General features: G+C 52.8%; 1 protein-coding gene across 1 annotated transcript; it reads left to right on the top strand.

Moving 5' to 3' along the window:
- The first annotated feature begins 416 nt into the window (after positions 1 to 416).
- On the top strand, positions 417 to 26,318 carry RELB (RELB proto-oncogene, NF-kB subunit). Its single transcript, XM_037148033.2, has 12 exons — positions 417 to 664; positions 1,643 to 1,690; positions 5,193 to 5,201; positions 6,502 to 6,842; positions 14,918 to 15,075; positions 16,783 to 16,874; positions 16,963 to 17,094; positions 19,131 to 19,235; positions 21,986 to 22,201; positions 23,047 to 23,115; positions 23,255 to 23,332; positions 25,549 to 26,318. The coding sequence occupies exons 1-12, from the start codon at positions 610 to 612 to the stop codon at positions 25,929 to 25,931; spliced, it is 1,686 nt and encodes a 561-aa protein (XP_037003928.1). The 5' UTR covers positions 417 to 609; the 3' UTR covers positions 25,932 to 26,318.
- The last annotated feature ends 111 nt before the right edge of the window (positions 26,319 to 26,429 follow it).

Here is a 26,429-nt window from a genome sequence, read left to right as displayed (position 1 = left end):
TACGGTAGATGGAAAGGAGGCATAGAGAAACCACGGAGGTTTCCTAAAGATCATTATCAATGACAGCTGTAGAGCCCTGGCAACCCGATCCCAAAGCGTCCCTTCCAGCCAGAAAAACAACAGGTTCAAGCCCCCCTGGCAGACCTGGGAGTCAGGCCTCAGTTTCCCGACTTGCTCCATGTATAGGTCGTGAATGGCTCTAAGAAGGCCTTAGTTGGCTCCCCAGAGCAGTGGCCAGCATCGTCCGCCCCTCCCAAGCGCCCAACCTCCTCTTCCCGGCCGGCCCCGCCCCCGAGAACACGTGACGCGTGGGGGTTTTCCCGTTCCCCTTGCGTGACGTCACGACGGGGTGAGAGCCAATGGACGCGCAGGCCGGCAGCGCCGGGGAATTCCGCCGCCCCGCCCCCGCCCGACGCTCGCTCGGCCCGGCCGGCCGCCCCCCGCAGCCCCGGGCGCCGCGCGTCCTGCCCGGCCTGCGGCCCCAACCCCTGTGCCACTCGCCAGACCCGCGATCATCCTCCAGACCGCGCCGCCTGGCCGCCCGGCCTAGCCGTGTGTGTGTTTTGGTCTGGGCCGGCCTCTGGGTCGTCACTCCCCACTGGTCGGGCCATGCCGAGTCGTCGCGTCGCCAGACAGTCCGCTACGCCGGAGCTGGCGGCCTTGGGTAAGCGGGGCCGGGGTTTAGGAGAGGAGTCTGGGATGGGATTGGTGATGCGAGGGTTCTGGGAGTCCCAACGAGAGTCTAGGGATTTTGTGGGGAGAGTGTGAGGGTTCGGGGGACACTGTATTAGAGGGAAGGAAGGAGGCAGAGGATGGTGACGGGGTCTGGGCCAAGGTAAGAGAGAGGCGTCCCACTACAGAGTGAGGAGGGGGCGGGGCCTGACTCTGAGGCAAAGAAGGGGGCGGGACTCGACTCCCGAAGGGGTGAGGCGAGGCGTAACTCGGAGAAGGAAGAGCGAGACCTGCTCCTGCGGACTGGGGGCGGGGCCAGACTCAGAGAGGGTGCGAAGGGGGCGGGGCCAGGGTCTGAGAGGATAAAAAGCAGGGGCCGGGTTCACAGAAGGGGCGGTGCCTGACCCTGAGAGTGAGAAGAGGGCGGGGCCTAGCTAAAGAAGGAAGCAGGGTCCTACTCAGAGTAAGGGGCGGGGCCTGGGGAAAGCCGGAGACTCGGACAGACTCCCATAGGGTGAGGGAAGGGGCCTGATTAGTGGAAAGAAGAGGGGGTCCTGTTTGGAAAGAGGGAGAGAAAGGCCTGACTCTGAGAAGAAACAGTGGGTGGGGCTTTCCTCGGAGAGTTGTTGCAGGGTCTGAGAAGGGAGAAGGGGAGGAGCTTGACACTGAAAAAGTGGAGGGGTAGTATCTGACCCCGAGAGAAGGAAGGGAGCTGTGGTTTGGCCAATCGAGACTGAGAAGGATTCCTCTAGGTCCTACCGTTTGGGAGAAAAGGAGTGGGGCCAGAGTGTGATGCAAGGGTGGGATGAATGACAGAAACTAAGGCACCTATTCACGAGTTTGGGAAGGAGGCAAGGCCAGACTCTGGGTGAGGGGTGAAGAAGGAGCGGGCCGGGAGAGGAAGAGGGTGGGGCTTGAGAAATTCTCTAGGATCTCCATCACCTCCTGAGACTTGCCTTCCTCCCTGCAGGGACCCCGGACCTCTCCTCGCTCTCTCTGGCTGTTTCCAGGACCACGGGTGAGCAGACCTCCACGGTTCCTGCCCACCTGCACACTCAGGACAGGGGAGGGGAGAATCCATTGGGCACGCCTCTGTCCGGGGGTTTCAGTGAGGTCCACCACAGCTTTCCTTGACGGTGTCCTTCCCTGCTCCTCTAGATGGGGGGCTCCAGATGCCCCTACCTCCCAGGTGATTAGGAGCTGGACAGGTAAAACTAAGTACCTATTCACACCTGAAGAGGAGTCTTACGCGGAGATTCACATGGTAGTGCAGAGGGTAATAATCGCCATCTTGGGCTTTGTAACACCCACCCCTAACTGTGGGAATGCCTGCAAGTCACTTCCCCTCTCTGGGCCTCACTGTTCCTCATCTATAATATGGGCATCATATCAGTTCCTTCTCCTTTTGGAGGATGGACAGAATTCAATGAGCTGATACAGGTAAACTTTCAAAGCCGTGACCAACATAGAGTAAAGATTCAATAAGCATTAACTGTTAGTGGTGTGATCATACTAACAATTATTATCATTATCATTATTATCATTAGAAGGCAGTCTATAACAGTGGTTCTTAAATCTTTGTATGCATCAGTGTCACCCTGAGACCTTGTTTAAATAGATTTTTGGGCCTCACCTCCAGAGTTTCTGATTCAGTAGGTCTAGGATGGCTTTTGAGAGTTTATATGTTCAGCAAGTTCCCAAGAGATGCTGAGAACCACTAGCCTATAAGGTCCCTCCGCTTGTGCTATCGAAAATGCAGTGCTGCCCAAGGAAATGCAGAATCGTGGCCAGATGAAACATTCCCTCTCTTATTAAAATGCTGAGATTTGGAGGCAAGGAAGGGTCCTGATACCATGGAAACTCTGTGGGCTGGGTCTGAGCCTCTCTCTGGAGGTAGAGCCTCGGGATGGACCCCAGAAACGCTGGCCTGGCCGTGGGGGATGCACTGTGGGTTCTCTAACAGATCTGTGGTGGCGAATGGTGGGAAGTGGCACTGGAGACAAGTACTGCCCATGCACTGGTTCTGGGCAGGAAAACAAGGCTGAGACTTTTCTGCCTGAGACCTAGATCTTTGGTTTCAAGTAAAAAGAATTTCTGACACCATCCATTCAATCAGCATTTATTGAGTTCCTGTTCTGTACCTGGCCCCGTGCTGGGCATTGCTGTGGACTCAGCAGTGACTGAAACAGCCTTGGCTCGGCCCTCACGGGATTCCTGCTTAGATGTAGAGACAGACACGTAAACAGTAAACTAAATGTGGGATTATAAAGTGTGATAAAGGTTATAAAGAAGTCTTGGGGTCCATGCTATCTCAGCAAGCTGAGGATGGGAGAACCCCTGAGACACAGTGGGAGGGAGGATGTCCCTCATGTTGATGGGACGGACACATACCGTGGCCTGGGTATACAGTGCGGCAGACACAGTCCCTATTCTGTGCTGCTCAGAGTCTACAGATATGAATCCCTGTCACATAAGGTCATGCCAGGTCCTGAAGAGTTCCATGTAAATGACAAAATAAAGGCACCAAACTGCAAGCGACTCTAGTGGGGGTCCTGGGGGCCATCTTAGATACAGTGGTCAGGGAGGACCTGTCTAGAAGATGACATTTAGGTAGGGAGTTGAAAGGAGAGGAGGAGGCCATGCAAAGAACTGGAGGAAGACCCTTCTGGCACGGAGCCGCCTGTGCAAAGGCCCCAGAGCAGGGAAGACACAGCTGGCTTCCTGCTCTTGGGTTTGCTCAACTGTGGCAGATCCTGGCTGCCCCTGGGTGTCGGCGGCAAGTCCGTATGGGACGTGGGGGGTGCGGGCTGTTATTTTAGCTGAGTCCTGAATAAGGGGAGGGAGTTCCCAATATTTCCTGGCCGAAAAAGGACTTTAGATAACAATATCATCTAAGCTTCGTGGAGGGCCTAAAGCGGTCAGCCTTGGTGCCAAGCAGTTTTCCCGTGCAGTCCTCAGTCCTCATGCTAATGCCTGAGATAGGAGCCCAGACCTCATTTTACAGAGAAGGAGGCTCAGAGAGGTTGAGTGACTCACCCCAGCCCACACAGTCTGTGAGTGACGGCTGGGATTCAAGCCAATGTCTCTGTCCCTCCGCGCTCCATGGTCTGAAACCGTGTTTTTCAATATTCCCATTTTATAGACATACCAACCGACACCTAGCGATGGCAGGTGGTTTACCCAGCCTGTAAAACAGTGGCTTCCACCACCTCGTTTAATAGCAGCCAGCACTGGATAGCACCTACTAGCGTGGCAGTTCTAAGTGCTCCCCGTGTAGTATTGGCTCATTTAGTTTTCACAACAGCCCGGTGAGGCTGGCATTGTGACAGTGTCCATTTTATAGATGAGGAAACCGAGGCACGAAGCTTAAGTAAGGGGCTCAAGGCCACACAGCGAGTGGGCAGCAGAGTGGGCATTTGGACTGAGGCAGTCCAACGCTCTGGCCGTTGTTGCCTGGGGCCTCAGTTTCCCTCTGCAGCTTAGGACCTCCTCGAGGGTTCAGACAAAGTCCAAGTCATCTTCGGGTCCCCAGGTCATCCAGCACAGATGCCTGAGGTTTTTCCAAGTTGAAGTAACTTGAGGTTGTCCTGCCCGTGATCTATAGCACGTCCCTGCCTCATCCTCATCGTCCCAGCCCCATCTACCAAACCAGGGTGTCCTTCCCCACCCTGCTGACTTCGCAGACTGAATGAGATAAAGGGTGCAGGAGTACTGCTTTCCAAGGACCAAAGGTCTGGCTGCCAGAAGCCACTCCCTGAGAGCGGAGGGGGAGGACAGGCCTGGCATCGGGGCCAGGGTGGGTGTCTGAGACCAGTGGCTGGAGCAGGCAACCCTGGGTGGGGCGTCTGCCTCACCCCGCCTCTCTGCGTTGCTCCCTGTGGGCTTCCCCTCGTCCTGTCTGTGGATTGGAGGCTGCTTTCGGTTTCCCCACTGCCGCTTCCAGGGCTGAGCTTTCCCGAGGAGGTGATAAGGATTCCCCAGCATTCCTGTCACTCCCCCTCAGGAAGCGGGGGTGAAGCCAGGACAGCGGGTGGGCATTGCTAGGAGACTGGCCTACAAAGATGCAGAGCAGGCTTCGTTCACATCGTAGCCTGGAGGAGGAGACACTGCCTCTTGGGAATCTTCAGACACAAGCCCTGACCTCTGGGGGCCTGGGATGGACCATATGGGAAGGAACACATCTCGATCTTGTTTAGAATTTTGGCTGACCATTTTTCCCCTGGTGAGAAGATCCTCGGTTTTTCCTCGAATTACCAGCAACACTTTATAACCCCTGGCCTAGATGTTTTGTTTTTAGGAGGCGTTTGAGGCATTGGGGTCAGCCCTGGGGCCCCAGCATTGGGGGCCAAAGGGAAGGTAGCCCGGGAGGGGTAGATGGGGGTTGGGGTTTAGCAGCCCTGGGAGGTGAAGCCCAGGTTCCCAGCATGGGAGGAGGGGATGAGGTTGGAGAATGTCTTAAAAATGAAAGTTTTGACCGCTTCACTGGACCTCACCCTTCTCTTTTTCTCTTCCTTCCACAGATGAATTGGGTGAGTATCACAGGGCAAGTTTGGGGGAAGCTAGGGGTCCAAGTGAGCATGGACAGGCCTTCCTTGCTGGGGTATTGAGGGGAGGGTTACAGTGTGGGGACCTGGCCCGCAACCCAGGCATGTGCCCTGACTGGGAATCAAACTGGCGACCCTTTGGTTCACAGGCTGGTGCTCAATCCACTGAGCCACCCAAGCCAGGGCTGGCGTCACTACTATTATTCATCCCTTCAGTGAATTGTACTGAGCACCTGTGACATGCCAGGCTGTTGTAGGCCCTGGGTAATTCATTCAGTCACGACCAAAGTACCTTTTCGGAGCTGACACGCCAGTGGGACAGACGGTAGGAAAAGGAATGAACAAGATCAAGTTAGACGGGTCTAAGGGCTGTGAAGGGGCTGAACAGGTAGAGGGAGAGATGGCCGAGAAGACATCAGGTGGGGCCTTTCTGAGGAGGTGACATTTGAGCTGGGACTGGAGGACCAGGAGGAGTTAGCAGGGGTTGAATGGGGTGGGGTAGGGGGAGCATGAAATAGGCAGATGGGGGTGGGGGCGACCACCCTGCAGAGGGTCGGGCTTGGTGGGTACAAGCAACAGGAAAAAGACTGGATCAGGATGAGAGGGGGGGTGTGGGGTGGGCGGCGGCAGGACAGCAGGGACCAGTCCACACAAGACTCTGTGCCCACACCAGGGCTGTGGGATTTTGTTTTTGTTTTCTCCTGACATGCATGGAGTTGGGAGAGGGCTTTGTATGGAGAGGGTCTTGACTTTGACTCTGAGGGAGATGGAAGCCACAGGAGGCTTCTGACAGGCAGAGAACAGGTCTGACATAACATCTCTCTGGCGGTGTGTGGGGGACAGACACACACAGGAGAGGGGGTTCAGAATGGAGACAGGGAAGGCGGACCAGGATGGAGGCAGTGAGGTGGAGAGAATTGCCGTAGAAGCAGAAGTTCATGGGTGGGTTCATGATCCCGCTTGCTGATATGGGATCATGAGCAACTAACGCAGATACGCACCCTCGAAGCTTGAGCACTTTGTGGGTGACGGTGGACGTGAGGATGCAGGGGAAGGAGAAACCAGGTCGCCCCGCCCCCCTTCAGGTTCCTGGCTTCAAGAGTTAGGGGATGCTGGAGGGGACCGTTGGCAAGAAGGACGGCAGGTTCTTTTGTGTGTTTGGCGTTGGGGCAAGAAATGTCGAGAAGAAATGAGTAGATTGGAAAAGGAGGGAGAGAAAAAGGTCTGGGAGGTCATCAAACCTCTTTTGTAACCGGCATCTCCCCGGTTTTTGCTTCTCCCTTAGAGATCATCGATGAGTACATCAAGGAGAATGGCTTTGGCCTGGAGGGGGCGCCGCCGGGGCCAGGCGAGGGGCTGACGCGCCTGGTGTCTCGGGGGGCGGCCTCTCTGAGCACCGTCACCCTGGGCCCCGCTGCGCCCCCGGCCCCGCCGCCGCCCTGGGGCTGCCCCCTGGGCCGGCTCGGGCCCTCGGCCCCCGGTCCCGGGCCGCGGCCGCACCTGGTCATTACCGAGCAGCCCAAGCAGCGCGGCATGCGCTTCCGCTACGAGTGCGAGGGCCGCTCTGCCGGCAGCATCCTCGGGGAGAGCAGCACAGAGGCCAGCAAGACGCTGCCTGCCATCGAGGTGGGGCCCGGGGCGGTGGGGCTCGCGCTTCCCCGCCCCAGGATTCACATGCGTGTATTGATGATGCGTGTGTGGGATGGTGGTAATTATTGCTGGTGCTGTGGTTGCAACTGGAGATCCTATCACCTGGCCCCAACTCGAAAGGGCGTTCAGAGAAAGAAAAGCCTTCCCTCAAAGGCCGGGAAGCCTCCTGGTTCACAAAGGAGGCCTCAAGAGTCAGGGTGCCTGGGTTCAAATTCCCGACCAGTCATTTGCTAGCTGTGCGGCCTGGGGCAGGTTACTTAGTCCCTCTGTGTCTCAGTTTTCTCCTCTACAAAATGGGATAGTAATAACCGACCAGCTTGGGGGGGGGGGATTGGGAGGCGTGAAGGAGTTCATTGCACAGGCAAAGGACCTCCAGCTGGTAAGTAAGTGTCCAGCAGGGCTGAGCTGCTAGCGGTACCCTCATCACCGTTGCCCTTAGGCCAGGGTTCCACTTCCAGGGATTTAAGGTGTAGCTCTGTCCGCCCCTGGGCGCACGGAGGGCTGTACATGGTGATCTGCTGCTGCCTTATTTGTGTGAGAGTTGGAAACCTCAGTGCTCATCAGTAAGGGACTGGTAAACTAGTCAGCAAACATCTATGTGTCAGGATTCTGTGCGGATGTAACGCGTATCGGCGCAGATGAATATCGCTGCCTGCAGTTAATCCAGAAAAAGTTTTAAATGAAGACTCCCTTAGGTGCTGATGTGGAATTGTCTCCCAGATGTATTAATAGTCTCCTCCCCGGTCTGAGGCACAGAACCCCGCATAGGGTATTATACTATATTTTGTGTTCAAAGAGGGAAAAATAAGATTTCTATGGTTGTATTTGCAAATACGTGCATATAGAAACTGGAAGGAAAAAACACAAATTAATAGAGGAAATTACTTTTGGGGTGGAGTGCTGAATGGATGAGGTGCCGGTAATGGTTTTTTAACTGTGTATGTATTTATTCTGTTTTAAATATCATATGACATAGTTCAAAATGTTCAAAAATATGAAGATTTATTTTCACTTAACAGAATTTAATTTAAATTAAGTTCAGATGAACAGCAGTCCCCCCGAACCTGCGGGCTGGCTTTCCCCTAGAGGTAACACTGTTAGCCGCGTCTCCCGCGTCCTTCCGGGAGTGTGCTGTGATCTCACAGGTACGTACGTACGTACGTACGTACCTGCACGTACGCCGTCTCCCACTTCCTGCCTAGCGGGGAGCATAGCGGGGAGCATGACGTCGACCCGTAGCTGGTTCTGGACTTACCAGCTGATTCAACACAGGCTGTTTTGATTTTGCAATGGGGCGGAAGTGATGCTCATGATAAATTGCGTGAGCTGTTCCACACTGTATTATAACGTAGGCTTTGTGTTAGATGATTTTGCCCAGCTGCGCGCTCATGTACGCGTTCTGAGCGCGGTGGAGATAGGCCAGGTGAAACTGTGATGCACAGTAGGGTCATTAAGTGCATTAAGCAACCTAACGATACTTTTGATGTAAATGGGATGTTGATCGGGGTGTGACCGCGGCATAAGTGGCATCTGTATTCGTATGATGTTCTGGGCCGTGCTTTTTTCCTTTTCCAACCGAAGAATAGATCTTGGAGCTTGGCTCACATTAGCACGTGTAACGCTGCCTTACGCTCTTTCCCATGGTATCCTGTTGTGCGGGTGCCCGGAATTTCTTGTGCCGCCTGCTATTGGTGGGCACTCAGGTCGTTTCTAGTCTCCCACTATACATAGTGGGGCTGCGGGGCAGGACACGGTCCATCTATTCTTTCCTTCGTATGTGTCACTCAAATAGTTTCTGGAAGTGGAGTTGCGGTCAAAGGTATTTGATGGATGTCCCCAAATCGCCCTCCCCGGGGTGGTATCCATGACTGTTGTTCCCAGTGGCATCTGAGGCCTGGTTCCTTGCTCTTCCCCAGCACGGAGTCTACTTGCGCGGCTGGATCTTTGTCCGAGTGTTTATCGACCCTCGATTGTGTGCTAACCATCCCAGGTCCCAACCCCAGCTCCTCCCTGACCTCCAGCTTTGTTCCCAGTTGGCAGCTCTCTGTCTCCTCCATATCCGCACCTCCCCCCCCTCCCCTGCCCCCGGCAAGGCAGCCGGAGGACACCCGTCAAATTGCACTTCTGCTCCTCTTTCCACCCCACAGTCTTCCCTGGGGTCCCCAGGGCCCAGCCCCTTCCTGAGCCTCCAAGACCTCATCGGCTGGCTCCCGCTGCCCCTTTCCACCCATCCCCTCCTCACCTGCTGCCTTCCAGCCACCAGGCCTTTGCACACGCTGTTCCTTCTACCTGGAGTACTTTCCTCCTGCAGCCTGGTCACCTCCTACTCACCCACGCCCACCCCAGGGGCGCCTTTCCTGACAGCCCCTTGCCCCCTAACAGGCTGAGCTCCCTCAGGTGAGGTCTCCTGCCTCTCTGTCCTCTCTCTCTTCCTCAATGTTATTTGTACTCACGGTTTTTTGCTTTTCTTTAAAGATTCCGGTTTTTTATTTTTAGAGAAAAGGAGGGAGAAAGAGAGGGAGAGAAACATTGATGTGTGGTTGCCGCTGGAGCGCCCCCCGACTGGGCACCTGGCCCGCAGGCCAGGCACGTGCCCTGACTGGGAGTCGAACCTGAGGCCTTTTGGTTCACAGGCCAGTGCTCAAACCACTGAACCACACCGGCCAGGGTCATGGGTTTATTTGGGGGATTAGCAGAGAAACCCTGTCCTTCTCCACAAGTTGGGGTTTTAGGTCAGAAAGACGTGGGTTTGAGTCTTGGCTCTGCCACTACCAGCTGTGTGGTTGGGACAAACCCAGTGCTTCTCTTGGCCTCGGTTTTCTCATCGGTAGAATGGGGACAAAGCTTCTGCACACTGGATGCTCTGAGGACACCAGGGAGATAGCCCAGCACTGGCCTGCCGTCCCCCTTTTACACAGCCGGGTGGTTGTAGTTGTTATTTGATGAAAGCAGCCCGCAGTCAGCCAGACTTTCTAGTTAGGAGAGTGATTTCCTGTGAAATGTACATTCCCAGCCACTGGGTTTTCGGGAACAGGTTAGGTGTGGAGCGCTGAGGGCCATTCATAGTCCCTTATTGATCTTTAAGCATTTTGTCTGTTTTTCTAATTTGATAGGGGATTTTTCCAACTTTATGGCTCAGCTTGTTCTTTTTTTAATTTCTAAGACATTTTATTTATTTCTTTTTGGAGACAGGGGAAGAGAGGGAGAAAGAGAGGGAGAGGAACATCCATGTGCAAGAGAAGCACCAATCGGTTGCCTCTCATACGCAACCCAACCCAGGGCAAACCCACCACGCAGGCATGTGCCCTGACTGGGAATTGAACTAGCAACCTTTTGGTTTGCAGCCCGCACTCATTCCGCTGAGCAACACCGGCCAGGCCATGTGTGTCTTTCTCCACAGACTGTCTTTGTGTTTTGGGACATGGTCCATTTGTGGAGGACAGGACAGGTGTTCTGTTCAGTGCCCCACATTCTGAGATTGTTGTCTGTGTCCAGATTACATCAGGTTATTCATTTTGGCCGGAACCCCCAGCAGTGAGGCTGCAGCCTTCTGAGTGTGTCCTGTCAAAGGGTGTGGGGTGGCAATTTGTCCCACTGTTAGCCGTGAGAGGTGATGCTGAGTCAGAGCCTGTGGTAAGGGGAGGTATCAGTCTGTTATCAGCCATAGTAAAGTGCCCCAGACCCAGGGGCTGGAACAACACCGTTCTGGAAGCTGCAAGTTCAAGACTGAGTTGTCAGTAGGGTTGGTTTCTTTACAAGCCTCTCTCCTTGGCTCAGCTTGCAGACAGCGGCCTTCTCACCGTGTCCTCACATGGTCTGTCCTTGTCACACTTGTCTGGTGTCACAGTGTGTCTGGATGGCCTCTTTTTTTATTAAAGATTTTCATTTATTTTTATAGAGAGGGGAGGAGAGGGAGAAAGAAAGAAAGGGAGAGAAACATCAGTGTGTGGTTGCCTCTTGCATACACCCCACCAGGGACTGGAACTGCAACCCAGGCACATGTCCTGACTTGGGAATCAAACTGGTGACCCTTAGGTTTGCAGCCTAGCGCTCAATCCACTGCGCTACACCAGATGCCCTCTTCTTATAAGACCAGGCAGATTGGATAAGGGCCTGCCCCAACGGCTTTAACTGACTCACTTTTTTTTTTTTTTTTTTTAAGATCTTATTTATTTATCTTTAGAGGGGAAGGGAAGGAGAGAAGGAGAGAAACATCAATGTACGGTTGCCTTTCGTGCATCCCCTGCTGGGAACTGGCCTGCAGGGAACTGCCCTGCAACCCCAGTATGTGCCCTGATTGGGAATCGAACCGTGATTGTCTGGTTCGCAGGCCCGTGCTCAATCCACTAAGCTACACCAGCCAGGGCAACTGACTCACTTTTTAAAAGGCTCTCCATCCAAATACCGTTACATTCGGAGGTCCTGGGGATTAGGGACTTAAATATGAATTGGCGGGGACACAGTTCAGCCCTTTTGGGGCAGTGACTACCAGGTCCCTCCTTTGTAAAGGTACAGCTTTCCCTTTGTAATTATAAGTTTATCTGTGGGGTGGGTGATACTTGTAGACTGTGTTTTCCCCAGTTTTCTGTGTGTGTTTGCTCAGGGAGAGAGGAAGTGGAGGTGGGGAGAGAGCAACATTAATCAGTTACCTCTCGCACATGCCCCAAATGAGTAAAATGAGTATCGAACCAGCAACCTGGTTACGTGCCCTGGCTGGGAATCGCACCCTCAGCCTTTTGGTGTACCGGACGTCGCTCCAACCAGTTCCCCAGCTTTTTAATTCTAAGTCTCTCCAGGCGACTATTTTGGTTTGGTGGTGGTTTTGACTTCAGAGAGTTAGAACAGTAAATGCCCAGCAATAGTGCATGACCTGCTTCAGGGTTTTTATCCCTATCCCCCAGAAGAGGAAACTGAAGCTCAGAGAGGGCAGGTTACTTGCTCAGGGGCACACAGCAAGTTCAGTCTAGTAATGACTGACATTTACTAAGCGCTCCTGCGTGCCCAGTTCTTAGCGATGCGCATCTCACAGCTGAGGACAGAGGGGCTTCTCATGCAGTCGGCCAGTGGCAGAGCTTCGCTGTCACCAGGTCTGACCCGCTCCAGGGCCCTACGCCTTACCCACGGTCTTGTGTGACATCTCAAAGATGGGAGACTTTCAGCCCTGCAGTCTTCTTGAATCAATTGTGAGACTCTTCCCCTGATCTCTTGAGAATCTCCTAATGTTATACAGCAGGAAGCTGGTGAAATGAATGTTTTTTTTTTTAAAAGATTTCACTTACTTTTTTTAGAGAGAGAGGAAGGGAGAGAGAAAGAGAAGGTGAGAAACATGATTGATTGCCTCTCGCACACTCCCAACTGGGGCCCTGGCCCACAATCCGGGCATGTGCCCTGACTGGGACTGGAACCCTTGGCCTTTTGGTTCGCAGGCCGGCGCTCAGTCCACTGAGCCACCCCAGCCAGGGCTAAATGAATGGTTTGAGTCCTATCTGACTCAATGAAATGTATTCACAGTATTACCCACCTCTACTCATAGGCACGTCCATAATGCCCTGACATTAGAATGAAGGAGAAATAAATGGAAAATAGTGGAGCATATTTAAACACATTTCACCTCAGTATGTAAATGCTCGGGCACAGCACCAGGGAAGTAATGAAGGTGGCAGTTGCCTTTGACCTCATTCGTGTCCACAAACGCAGCCTGACCCAGCCTGGTGGACTTAGTGACGTAAAACTCAGTGTGTTTTAATATTATGGGAAAATATTATATATGTAAATCAGTGTTAGGTTCTGGGGTCTGAGCATTTTCAGCAGGGTTTCCACTGACATGAAAAACTTGCTGGGAGGTTCGGAAGTCTTGCAGGACTTGGGTGGGACTGTCCCTGGCTTCTCAGCTGTGCAGCATCTTTGGCCCCGTGTGCTGCCGCTGCTGGTGCTCATCACAGTGTCAACCCAAATCACCCCGATACCTCAGATGTTCGCTAGAGGGCAGTATTACCCCACCGAATCTCACTGCTTTACTGTATTTTACGGGCCTCAGCTTTAGACATGAGGTGCAGGCTTAGAGGTTTTTTTTTTTTTCTCTCTCGCTACGCCACTTGAAGCTGCTGAGCAGAAATCTGGCCCATTTGCCCTCACTTCCTTTTTAAAAAAGAGAATCTGGAAACCCAGAGTAATGCGATGCCTCATGCTTTTTCAATGTAGACTCTAAGTTTTTTCCAACTTTTTACTTAAACATTTTTAAAGCTTTTGTATTTATTTATCTTTAGCGGGGAAGGGAGGGAGAGAGGGAGAGAAATATCAATGTATGGTTGCCTCTCTTGTGTTCTCTGCTGGGAATTGGCCTGCGACCCAAGCATGTGCCCTGACATGTGCCCTTTGGTTCGTAGGCCCACGCTCAATCCACTGAGCTACACCAGCCAGGGCGAAATTTTTTGAAAATCTTTTTTTTAAGTTTTTTCCCCCAAGATTTTATGTATTTATGTATTTATTTATTAATTTAGAGAATGTTTTATTTATTTTTAGAGAGAGGGGAAAGGAGGGAGAAAGAGAGGGAGAGAAACATCAATATGTGGTTGCCTCTTGCACGCCCCCTACTGGGGACCTGGCCCACAACCCAGGCATGTGACCTGACTGGGAATCTAACCAGCGACACTTGGTTCCCAGACCCACTCTCTGTGCAGCCCGGGTGAGCTACACCAGCCAGGGTGATTTTTTAAAAGGTTTTACTGAGGTATAATTGATACACAAAAATTTGCACTGATTGAAAGCAGACATTTGAATGAGTTTCGATGAAAAGTTGTAATCTGCAGAAAAGAGAACAGTGGAGCGAACCCCGTGACCCTTCACCCACATTCACCGGCTGGCATTTTGCCACGTTGGCCACGCCCATGGCTCTCTCTCCACACAGACAAACGCACGTTGTTCTCTTGCCCAACGGCACGTGAGCGAGTTGTAGACGTCACGTTACGTCGCTTCTAGGTGCTCCGGTCTTCAAAGTGCACCTTCTAAGAAGGGGCTCCTACCTGGGCTACGATACTGTTACTGCCCCTAGAAAACCACCAGTACTCCCAACAGAACCTCCTGGAGTAGTGCCCAGACGTAACTGTCTCAATTGTCCCCAAAATGTGTTTTGTGGTTTTTTTCTTTCCCCTCGATCCAGGATGTGATCAGGGATTCCGTGAAGCATGTGATGGTTGTGTCTTTTTAGTGTCTCTCCTTTTGAAAAAATTCATTTATAAGTTCTATTTTATCTTTATAAATAGCTTAATAAAAAAGCAAATTAAATTTTGGTTATTAAATTAAAGTTAATTTAATAGAGTAACCTCAAATATATGAAATGTACATTTTTACATATGAAGTTATATTTTTTCTTAATATCTATGTTAAGTTCCACTCTGAAGTATTCAGGTTGATAAATTCTTACAGATATGTACACTGTGGAGCTACCAGCCAGATCAAAATATATTTGTTTTTCTTTAATCCCCAATATGACATCCATCTTCGTATCTGCTTTTATGACACTGACATTTTTGAGCTGGTGACGCACAGTTTGGCTTTGCAGGGTGTTCTCTCACCATTAGGTTTGGGGATGCACTTCGGGAGGGGCTGCCACAGCGGTGATGTGGTGTCCTTTCTGGCCACCAGGGGGAGCCAGAGTCATTTGGGGCCAGTGCCAGTGATGCAGACCCAGATCACCTGGCCGAGGTGGGGTCCAGCAGGTCCCTCCACTGTGAGGGAGCCTTTCTCCTCTGTCACAGGATGTTATCTGTGGACAGTATGTGGAGACCCTGTGCACTTCTGATTGTTAAAAGTCTGAGTGGCCAAAGGAAGCACGTCTGTGGGCAGCTATCCTGTCAGCCCCCCCCCCCCCAACTGGAGCCCCCAGCTGGAAGTCTCAGGCTTAGAATCTCAGAGCTGTCTTAAGCAAACACCTTTCCATCATCCTGTGAGGAGAGAGGAAGGGAGCTACCCAGGAAGGCCCCAGGGAGTATGGATGGGTGCAGGTACGTAGGCTGGGACCCCCGCCCCAAAGAGCACCTGTCTTCCTGCAGCTCCGGGACTGTGGAGGGCTGCGGGAGGTGGAGGTGACCGCCTGCCTGGTGTGGAAGGACTGGCCTCACCGAGTGCACCCCCACAGCCTCGTGGGGAAAGACTGCACTGACGGCGTCTGCAGGGTGCGGCTCCGGCCTCACGTCAGCCCCCGGCACAGGTACCCAACCCTGACCCCCGACCCCAACCCCTGACTCTTGGTCATGGAGATTCTGAGGACCTCGCAGGGACACCTTAGGAGGGCAAGGGGCAGCTTAGCCAGACTCTCACTATTGCATTTCCGAGATGGAGAAACTGAGGCCTGGTGGCTGTGGAGGGTCTTCCCTAGGCCTGGAGCCCTGCCCTGCACATTCCCATATGTTACATTTACCCCGTATTGTAGAGGAGGAAACTGAGGCTCTGAGAGGTGCAGGGTGCGGAGAGCCAATGTCCGAGCTGGGATCTTACCCCAGAACTGACCTAACTGCAAGGCCTGTTCTTTCTGTGTCTTTATAATTTATATGTTTCTACTCTATTTTTTTTCAAATTTTATTTATTTATCTTTAGAAGGGAAGGGAAGGAGAGAAATATCAATGTATGGTTGCTTCTGGTGCATCCCCTGCTGGGAACTGGCCCCTGCTGGGAACTGGCCTGCAACCCAGGCATGTGCCCTGACAGGAAATCGAACCATGATCTTTTGGTTCGCAGGGCCGCGCTCAATCCACTGAGCTACACCAGCCAGGGCTATGTTTCTACTCTAAATAATTAAAAGGTTTAGAAAGGGTGTGCAGTGAAAAATAAATTTCCTTCCTTCCTTGTTCTTCCAGATACCAGTACCCTATCCTGTAGGCAATGATAAGATACGCTATGTGTAGAAATGGTTTTTCTCTCCTTATAAATAATAGCAGGCACTGGCACCTCACTTGTGTATTCCGGGGCATCTGGAGATCATTTCTATCAGGGCATTTAGAGCTGCTCTAGCCCTTTTACTGGCTGCATAGTATTCCAGCGTGTGGGTGCGCACAGTGACTTGAACGGGCCCTCTATGAATGTGCATCTACGCTGGTCTCAATCCCTTGTTGGAGGACAATTTTTTGGGAAGATTTTATTTATTTATTTTAGAGAAAGGGGAACAGAGGAAGAAAGGGAAACATTCATGTGTGGTTGCCTCTTGCGCGCCCCCTACTGGGGACCTGGCCCCGCCACTCAGGCATGTGCCCTGACTGGGAATCAAACCGGGGACCCTTTAGTTTGCAGGCCGGCACTCAATCCACTGAGCCACACCAGCCAGGGCTCCAGGACAAATTCTAAGTGTGTACATGTGTACTCTCAGTGATGTATACATTTAGTGAGAGCAGGGATTTTTGTCTCTTTTGTTCCCTGCTATGTCCCCCAGCACCTAGCACATGCCTGGCACGCAGTAGGTGTTCAGGAAATATGTGTGCAATGAATGAATACTCCCAGATTGGCCTGTAATATGAAATTAATTGCTGGAGCACTTTACAGCCCCAGCTGCCGTGGGTGACAGTGCCTGATTCTCTACAACCTCACCTGCAGAGGGTATTATCAAACCTTTTCATCTTTGCTGTTTGGATGAGTTTTTAAAAATTGGCATTGCATTGCAGTTTCATTTTCAGTTTTCTTACAAATGAGGTTGGGCAGTATTGTGTAGTACAGATAACGGGTGTTCCCAGGTTGTCTCAAGAGAACCTTGGTACCCCTGGAGGGTTTGAACCCCAGACCCCTGCCCCAAGGCCGGGACCCCTGGGCCCGGGGTGCCTCAGCCCCTGAGACTGGGAGCCCCAAGGCAGGGAACAATTTTTGGATCCCTCCTGGGAGTTAGGGCTATACCTGCACCCTCGGACAACCTCCCTTCCCCCCAACGCAGCTTCAACAACCTGGGCATCCAGTGTGTGAGGAAGAAGGAGATTGAGGCTGCCATAGAGCGGAAAATCCAGCTCGGCATCGACCCCTACAATGGTGAGCCCGAACCCCAAACCCCCCGGCCACTGCCATCTTCTCTCCTTCCTCAGGCCCCACCCTCAGCCTTCCCACCTCTCTCCCACAGCCGGGTCCCTGAAGAACCATCAGGAGGTGGACATGAACGTTGTCAGGATCTGCTTCCAGGCGTCTTACAGGGACCAGCAGGGACAGATGCGCCAGATGGACCCTGTGCTCTCTGAGCCCGTCTATGACAAGAGTGAGTCCAGGGTGCTGTGTCCATAGCACTGTCCTTGGTCACAGGGACCCAAAAGCCCCGCAGGCAAAGACACGAACCCACAGGGAGTTCCTTATTTTTAAATTTAAAAAATGTTTTTAAAGATTTTATTTACTTATTTAGAGAGAGGGGAAGATAGGAAGAAAGAAAGGGAGAGACACATCGATGAAAAAGAGAAACAATGACCAGTTGCCTCTCACAAGTGCCCCAAGCCCCAGCCAGGGACCAGGCCCACCCCAGGCATGTACCCTGACGGGGAACCGAACCAACAACCTTCTGCTTTGTGATGTGACACCCCACTAACGGAGCCATGCTGGCTAGGGCAGTTTTTTCTTTCTATATGTCTCAGTTAATGAGTTGTGTTCCTGTGGATTCAGCTGCTTGGCAGTATAGGGGCACTGGTTCAGCAGCTCTGTGAGTCTTTTTGCTTTTCCCTCATGGTCATGAACTGGCTGCCACAGCTCCAGATATCACATCTATATTCCAGGCATTGGGGGCAGTGTCACTCTGTATGGTGAGCAAGCTGTACACTGCCCAATTCTGGGGTCAGCATTTACTAGGTAGCCTATGGAACAAGACCTAGTATTGTAAAATGTACAACCTATACAACTGTATGAGACTATCTTAGGGAAGAGGCAGCATGAGTAATAACATTTGGCTCTTTGACAGACAAAATAATATATTCCCCAGAAACCCCCTGGTAGACTTTGCTTATGTCCCATTGGCCAGACTTGGTCCCATGGTTGCGATGGAGTCTGGGAAAGGAAGTATTAAGGTTTTCCTTTTCTACAGCAGGGTGCGGTCATGGAAGAGGGGATCGGGAATGGCTGGTAGGGTTTAGCCAGCCTACAGAGATTGCCACAGGCATCCGAGGGGAAGGATAGTAATCCAATCAGGTGTTTATGGACGCAAGTGATAGAATCCCAACTCAAGCTGGCCAAAGGAGGAGGGAAAAAGATTTTGTAGCAGCCTGACAGCTCTGGTGGGGAGTGGGATGGTGGAGGAATCTAGCAAAAAAGAAAAAGGACTCACGGACACAGACATCAGTGTGGTGACAGGGGTGGGGGTTAGTGGAGGTAGAAGAGGGTGATGGAAAAAAAATTTTAAAAGGGGAAAATAAAAAATAAACAAATGGGACTACATTAAACTGAAAAGTTTTTGCACAGCAAAGACCATCAGCAATAACAAAAGAGAAAATGTTTCATTAACTGAAACCTGGAAGTAGAGCCGTGCTTCAGGTCTGGTTGCATCCAGGTCCTCAGAGGTGTCAGTTTACTGTCTGTCTTTCCTCTCTGCTGTGCCTCCTCCACGGCGGAGTCATGGTTGGCAGTGCCCTCCTGCGGAGTGAGTGAGATGACTATGTGCAGCTCCAGGCTTAGTCCTACCTGCTTGGCACTTCTCCCCCACTTCCTAAGACAGCTACTCTTACCCAGTAATTTCACTCAGAATCTTAGGGCTGCCTCTCATTGGCTTGGTTTGGGTCATATGCTCCTCTCTGGCCAATCCTCTGTGTCCAGAAGGAGACGATTTTGGATTGGCTGTGTCTGGCGCACATGCTCACTGCTGAGCCAGAGGTGGGCTCAGCCTTACACAATCCCCGTGACTGAGATGCAGTGTTGTTCCCTCCAGGGAAAACTGGGGACGTGTTAAAGTAGGCCCAGGACTGGAAGGCAAAACAACAGGTGTCCGCTGCACACTGCAGGCCATTAACCTCACCTAAGAATTGTCTCTGATGCCTGACCCCCACCAACTCTCCCTAAGGTTGGAGGGTCTCCACCTTGGCCAGACGCTCACTGGACCTCCACGTGGAGGACTTGTAATTGTTGATTAATCTCCTCTTGTCTGAGCAGCTTCTTTTACCACCTGGACCATGGGTTCCAGGAGGGTCAGGTGCCCTGGCTTCTCTATTTCCCATCACTCCACAGCCCAGGGTGGGCACCCGCAGGGGACCTGCTAAGGGTCCGATGACTGAATTCCTGATTTTTCTTAATGTACCTCTTCCCTATGCTCCTTCCCAGAGTCCACAAACACGTCCGAGCTGCGGATCTGCCGAATTAACAAGGAGAGCGGGCCGTGCACGGGTGGCGAGGAGCTCTACCTGTTGTGCGACAAGGTGCAGAAAGGTGAGGGCCCTGGGGCAGCGAGCAGGCGGAGGGGGTTCTGGCGGCTTGCCAGTGTCTGGGCAGCCCAGAAGCGTGAGAGGGCACGGAGGAGATGGCTAGCTGGGCGGCGGGGCGGAAGGATCCAGGACTCTGGTTTCGGAGCCAGACAATAGCGAGGATTGGTTCGTTGCTCACTGAGTCACTCGCCAATTTCCATAGAGAGACCGAGGGCCATCTGTGCCGGCCTCTGCTAGGTGCCAGCCAGGCCTCCCCACCATGACCTCATGTCTAGGAGACTCTGATACAAAACTTTGGATACATACCCAGGAGTGGAAGGTTCTTACGAAATTTCTAAAATTTTTTTCATTTATTGATTTTAGAGGAAGTGAAGAGAGGGAAACATTGATTTGCTGTTCCATTTATTTATGCATTCATTGGTTGATTGTTTCTTAGGAAAAGTTGTTTAGGATTTAATTTATTTATTTTTAGAGAGGGAAAGGGAGTGAGAAAGAGCTGGAGAGAAACATCAGTGTGTGGTTGCCTCTCATGCGCCCTCTACTGGGGACCTGGCCTGCAACCCAGGCATGTGCCCTGACTGGGAATCGAACCATCGACCCTTTGGTTTGCAGGCCAGTCCTCAATCCACCGAGCCACGCCAGTCAGGGTGGTTCTTAGGAAAGTTTTGAATGAATGAGCAGATACTTATTAAGTGACTCCTGTGTGCTATGCAGTGCTGGGGACATGGTGGTGGCAGAGAAAGCCCCCCCCCCCCGCCCTCACAGGGCACTCAGCTCAGTGGGAGGTAGGGAAAGATACAAATTACTGATGGGTATGAGAGGGAAGAAGACGAAGTGCTGAGATTGAACAAGAGGAAGACCAGATGTGGTCTAGGCATCTGGGAAGGCTTCCCAGAGGAGGTGACGTTTGAGCTGAGATCTGAGGAAAGCTAAGGAGATTGTTAGCGACCTGGAAGTTGGGACCAGGGCAGAGAAACCATTCCACCTATGGGTGAATCACCAAAGGCAGGTACCTGAGTCCTGCTGCATCATTTACTCACTGGGCAATCTCAGACAGGTGCCTTCCCCACCCGAGCCTCATTTCCCCATAAAATGAGTCACTAGTAGGGTGACATGGGATCCCAGCTATCCAAGATGTGCACTACAAAGCATTAGCCTTTGCTGAGGATTTTCCGAGTGCCAGGCCTGGAGTCAGTACTTTGCGTAATGCTCACAGGAACACTCAAGCTTCACATAGACTGAGCACCAATTATATACTAAGCCCTTGTCTAAGCCCCTTACCCGGAGTGATCTGTTTAGTCCTCTTAGAACCCTGTGAAATAAGCACTATGATTCTCCTTCTGTTAAGGTGGAAACTAGGCCTAGAGATACGAGAAAACCTGCCCAAGCCCCAGCAGAGCTGGTGGCGAGGCTCTAACTTGCCTGGATTCCCAGCTTGGCTCCACCACTCGCTTGCTGTGGGACCTTGGATGAGTGACGTGACTTCTCCGTGCCTTTCCTTCATCCCCTATGTAGCGGGGCTCCTAATGGTACCTCCTTCATAGGGTTGTTGTGACTTAGAGGCAATCCGTGTGTGCCCGGCACAAATAAAGCCTCAGTATGTGATATCCGTGTGATGAGAGAGGCAATGCAATAAGACAAGAAAAAGAATAGCAGGCAGAGTAGCCCCTGAATCCTGACTGTTCCCTACAGGCTGTGTGACCTCGGGTGAGTCTCTTAACCCCTCCAAGCCTCAGTTTCCCCACCTTTAAAGTGGGCGTGTAGAAAAGAGTTAACATAGCCTACCTGAGAGTGTTGTCCTTTGGGAGGCCTGCCTCCAAGGTTGGCCCCTGGGGGGATTCTGGGAAATTATACTCCGAGAGGATCACCCCGATTCCTTGAGTGATAAGAGTGGCTCACCGTGCCTGCACCGTTTGTATGAGCAACGCGGTTTCTGTGGACCACTGACTTTTCTTCTGGGAGTCTTGTGTTTTGGTCCATGTCATACAGATGGTACTTAGGTAACCAGCCTTCACTGAAAACCCTGGACTCTGGCCCTGGCTGGTGTGGCTCAGTGGATTGAGCACTGGCTTGTAAACCAAGAGGTTGCTGGTTCGATTCCCAGTCAGAGCACGTGCCTGGTTTGCAGGCCAGGTCCCCAGTAGGGGGTGCAAGAGAGGCAACCACACACTGATGTTTCTCTCCCTCTCGTTCTCCTTCCCTTCCGCTCTCTCTAAAAATAAATAAGTAAAATCTTTAAAAAACAAAAATAAGACAAAAACTTTGGATTCTTGAGTCTCTAAGGAGCTCCGTGATAAATAGCATCTGTTGTGTGTGTGTGGGGGGCATTGGCGTGTCCTGTGTGACTGCACTGGGAGAGGACTCTGGGAAGCTTGCGCCTGGTTTCCCCTAGACTCCGAGGCAGGCACCTTCTGTTCCCGAGGCGCCTCGGTATCTTCTTGCTGTAATAAGTCATAGCCGTGAGTACAGGCTATGTGCTGAATCCTGTGAGTCCCCCTCATGAATCACTGAATCTGACACAGTGGGAATATTAATTCTACCTGCCCTTCGGGTTGTTAAAAGGATTAAGTGAGATGATACATACAAGAAAATTCCCAGTGACTGACACACAGTAGCTGCTCGACAGAAGGTTAGCTACCACAGTGGTGAGTTTCATTCTTAGGGATGTTAACACTGAGCTTGGGGGAGACCGAGCGAGTTGGGGGCCCAGCGGGCCAGCGTCCCTGCTCAGCTGACGCCCCTGCTTTCCCACAGAGGACATAGCGGTGGTGTTCAGCAGCGCCTCCTGGGAAGGCCGGGCTGACTTCTCCCAGGCCGACGTGCACCGCCAGATTGCCATTGTATTCAAGACACCGCCCTACGAGGACCTGGAGATCGTGGAGCCCGTGACGGTCAATGTCTTCCTGCAGCGGCTCACTGACGGGGTCTGCAGCGAGCCGCTGCCCTTCACCTACCTGCCTCGAGACCAAGGTAACTGCCGCAACCCAGACCAGGAGACCAGGAGCTCGGAGACCAGGTCTCCCACGACCCCGGAGACCGGGTCTTTGGCCTTGTGTGGGGCAACTCAGAGGGGTGAGGGGAAGAGGCAGAAGGAGAATGCGGGCTCAGAGCTGTGCACACTGGGGTTCGAATGCTGGCTCTGCCACTGGCAGGCTGTGTGATCTTGGCCTCTCAGAGTCTTGCTCTGCCCCTGTGCAAAATGGAAATAAGAACAGTACCCACCTCATGCGTACTGTTGGGAGGATGGAGTCATTCCTCCCAGCTGCCCCTGCCTGGCCCTGTGCTGAGTCGTGTTGAGGACATACCGGTGACCAAATAGCCCCAGCACTACCCTCACAAGTCTCAGTCCGATGGAGGGCAGACCTATTCCCGTATGGTGACAAGAGTGGACAGGACAGGGATGGAATTAATTGCTCAGGGGACTCAGCTTGCCCAGAAGGCGCACCTGACTCAGACTTACGGGTCAAGGAGGGCTCCCTGGAGGAGGGGACAGCTGAGCTGGGCGTGGGAGGATGATGAAGTAATTCTCCAGGGAAGGGGTGGGAGCTGAGGCAGAGTGTTTTAAGTGGCCAGAACAGCAAGCAGTGCAAAGGCCCTGAGGCAGGTTGGTGCCTGGGGTGTTCCGGGAACCACAGAGACCAGTGTGGCTGAAGTGTATTTGGGTTTTATTCCGATTAAGATGCGGGTGTCTATTTGCATTGGTTGGCCAAGAACTAGGACAGCTCCACAACTTCCTAAATGGTCTCTAAAACTAATTCCTGGTTGTTGTCTTCTTTGATGGATTACTCTGTGTATCCTTGATACCTTGTGAACAGACAGCTATGGCGTGGACAAGAAGCGGAAACGGGGCATGCCCGATGTCCTCGGGGAGCTAAACAGCTCTGGTATGTCCCCGGTGCCCCTTCCCGCACCCATCGCCAGGTCCCCGGGAGGGGATGGCTGACCCCGCTGTCCTGCTGCGCCCCAGGCTGGGGGGGAAGGGGTTGCGGAGACCCAGGGGTCCTCATCTCTGCCTTTCCTCAGACCCCCATGGCATCGAGAGCAAGCGGCGGAGGAAAAAGCCGGCCTTCCTGGACCACTTCCTGCCCAGCCACGGCTCAGGTGGGTCCTGGCTCGGAGCCAGCCCCTGCCCCCGGTGGTGGGTGCAGGGTGAGCTGCAGCCCTGCTTTTCTGGCCTCTCCTGGCTCCTACAAGGCCAGTGACACACCACTTGGCCCACAACATACAGTGGGAAGAACGGCCATTCTGGACACAGGCCGGAGGCTCTGATCTCCGCTGGACCATCTGCTTTCTGTGAGATTTCCACCACGCTGCTCCACCTCTCAGAGCCTCAGGGGCGCGCCTGAAAAGTCTCACCACATACCTCTGTCATTTTGTTTTTTCATTTTCGCTTTTTACTTTTGTTGATTCCAGAGAGAGGGGAAGGGAGGGAGAAAGAGAGGGAGAGAAACATCGGTGCAAGAGAGAAGCATTGTTTGGTTGCCTCTTCTGTGTGCCCCAGCTGGGGACCAAACCTGCAGCCCAGGCATGTGCCCTGACTGGGAATCAAACCCATGAACTTTCAGTTTGCAGGATGACATCCAGCCAACTGAGCCGCACCAGCTGGGTCTCATTGGCCTTTTAAAATGTAATGTACTTACTTTACAGACACTGTATGACAGGCACCTAGGTGCTTTGTGTGTCTTTTCTCATTTGATCTGCACAGTCACCCTGCAAGGTGGGTGCTGTCTTTCCCCCACCCCCCACCAGCCCCCGTTTTAAGGGTGAAAAACCGGAAGCTCGGAGAGGCAAAGTCTTTTGTCTGAGGTCACACAGTGAGCCTGTGGTGGAGCAGGGGGTTGCATCTGGACATCTGTATAGATTAGTGACCCTGGGTGTGAAACAGGTAGCAGGGGGTAGGTGGATAAATGGGGGTGGTTGTCAGAGCCAGCCAACCTCCAATTCAGAGTCTGCCTCTACCCCGACCACCCTCTGGCCTCTTCTCCCGCTGCCTTCATCTCAAGTCACACCAGCCTCCAGTTCCCAAGAACTCCCGCCTCATCTGGTTGCCATCCGAGACCTCCCACCTGCTGGCTACCAGCTCTGAGAACACTGTCCCCAACGTCCCGCTGTCCCCAGGCACCCAGCTCCCAGCCAGCCGCCAACCACTCCACCCAGCCTGGGCCGCTCCAGCCAGTCCCACCCTGGAGATTGCCAACACTGCCTGTCGTCCCCACCCACCCACTGCATCTGGACCCCTAGCAACCACCAATCCTAGCGCATCTCACCCGTCTTCAATGCCCAATCCCCAAAGCCCCTGCTCATCAGCCACCTGCCATTCATCTACTTCCTCCATCACCCCCATTGCCAAAACTCCCCTTTCTCATTCTGGGGTTGAAGCCGCCATGGCACTAAGGCTGATGATTGGATGCACGGCCTCTGGAATCAGACTGAGTTTGAATTCTGAAGCTACAATTTAGCCACTGCGTAATCTGTTTGGGCCTCAGGTTATTCACCTGTCAGATGGAGACCCTACCTCCGTCGGTCCTTTCTAGAATGTCTTGAGGTCACATCACACAGTGCTTTAGCGCAGTGGCTGTGTCCATTATGTTAGGAGCTTGTCAGAAATCAGGAACGCCACCTGCATTTGTTATGATCATATTTAACTATATTCACAGCACAGCCCAAAATAACAGGGGCTTCAAAAAGACATAACTTTATTCGTCCTCTTCCGTAAACATAGTCCAGAGGTAGGTGGTGCAGGGATGGTTTGGTGGCTGTATGATCACCAGAGTCCCAAGCCTTTTTCATCCTGCAGTTTCCATCTTACTATCCAAATGTCCACTGCAGCTCCAGCCATCAGGCACCCCCCCCTCCCGTTAGCCAGCAGAACTTAGTCACATACTCAATCAGCTGCAAGGGGAGGCTGGGAAATAGAGTCCCAGTAGGCCTGTGTCTCTTTCTGAGCTAAGCATAATGAGCCTTTGCTGGTGACGTTTGACTTGTCTCAAAAAACAGAGGCTCTCTTATAATGACACTTGTCATTTTACCTTTTCAATTTGGGGACTGATGACTTCTCACTTGGGTCTCCCATGGTATGGATATTTCACTTCTGGGGTGGGTTTTATATTTGGTGGGGGGGCTCTTGAGCTCTTCACCTTCCTCATTCTTGGGGAAAACTTCCCCAGCACTGCAGGAGTATTGGTTCAACCCTGGTTTTCCTTGGGATTAAAGGAGGCCACGCTGATGATGCATTCAGCATGGGACTGGCCCTTTGAGTTAGAGCCTGGCCAGAAGTTGACATTAAAACCCACCATGCTTTCTTTCCATCCCGGCAGGCCCATTCCTCCCGCCATCGGCTCTGCTGCCGGACACAGACTTCTTCCCCAGTGCTGTGTCCCTCCCTGGCCTGGAGCCCCCTGGTGGGCCAGACCTCCTGGATGAAGGCTTTCCCTATGAAACGACCCCCACGCTCTTCACCATGCTGGACATGCTGCCCCCGGCACCACCACTTGCCAGCGCTGTCACAGGCAACGGGGTGGCAGGGGCCACGGTCGGGGAGCCACCCGGCCCTGAGCCGCTGACACTGGACTCATACCAGGCTCCAGTCCCCGTGGACGGGGGCACAGCCAGCCTTGTGGGCAGCAACATGTTCCCCAACCAGTACCGTGAGGCGGGCTTTGGGGGTGGCCTCCTGTCCCCCGGACCTGAGGCCACGTAGCCCCCTGGGTTGGGCAGGAGAGGCACTGGGTGGGGAGGGGGGTGGAAGGGGCTGTGCGAACCCAACCAGGGTGGTCAGTACCCCCTTCTCCTTGGGCCACCCTTGCTCAGGTCTCCTCTGGCCTCCTCATTCTGATCGGACATCTTCAGCGCTAGCAAGCTCTGCAGCACCGACTTCCCCTGAGGCCATTGTGCAAGTGAGAAAACTGAGCCGAGAGGAAAAGGGAGTTCGCTCCAGTGCACTCAGTCCCCCTAAAGTGGGGACGCCTTCTCCCGGATGATTCTGAAGAATGTATATATGGGAGGGGGTGCAGATCCCAGCCAACCTTCCCCATGAACTTAGTGGGTAGGTTGTTCACCTTCCCAATAAAAATGACTTTTGACCTTAGCAGTCTCGTCTCTTTTAAGCACACAGCCCACACGCAGGTTCCTCTCCACTCCACCTACCCCCCCAGGCCCCGCCCCTCGCCGTAGCGGAAGCGCGGTCTGTCACGCTCCG

The sequence above is a fragment of the Artibeus jamaicensis genome, unplaced genomic scaffold (genome assembly GCF_021234435.1).
Source record: "Artibeus jamaicensis isolate MK-2021 breed Jamaican fruit bat unplaced genomic scaffold, CSHL_Jam_final contig_1526, whole genome shotgun sequence".
Lineage (NCBI taxonomy): Eukaryota > Metazoa > Chordata > Mammalia > Chiroptera > Phyllostomidae > Artibeus > Artibeus jamaicensis.
The sequence above is the reverse complement of the archived record's forward strand: the minus strand, read 5'-3'. Positions and strand labels throughout refer to the sequence as shown.

Bases quoted from the DNA above. Each gene is read 5' to 3' on its own strand.
- RELB (XM_037148033.2), top strand. From the start codon at position 610: ATGCCGAGTCGTCGCGTCGCCAGACAGTCCGCTACGCCGGAGCTGGCG. The intron at 22,202-23,046 runs GTAACTGCCGCA...CCTTGTGAACAG, and splicing joins CTACCTGCCTCGAGACCAAG to ACAGCTATGGCGTGGACAAG. The intron at 23,333-25,548 runs GTGGGTCCTGGC...CCATCCCGGCAG, and splicing joins CCTGCCCAGCCACGGCTCAG to GCCCATTCCTCCCGCCATCG.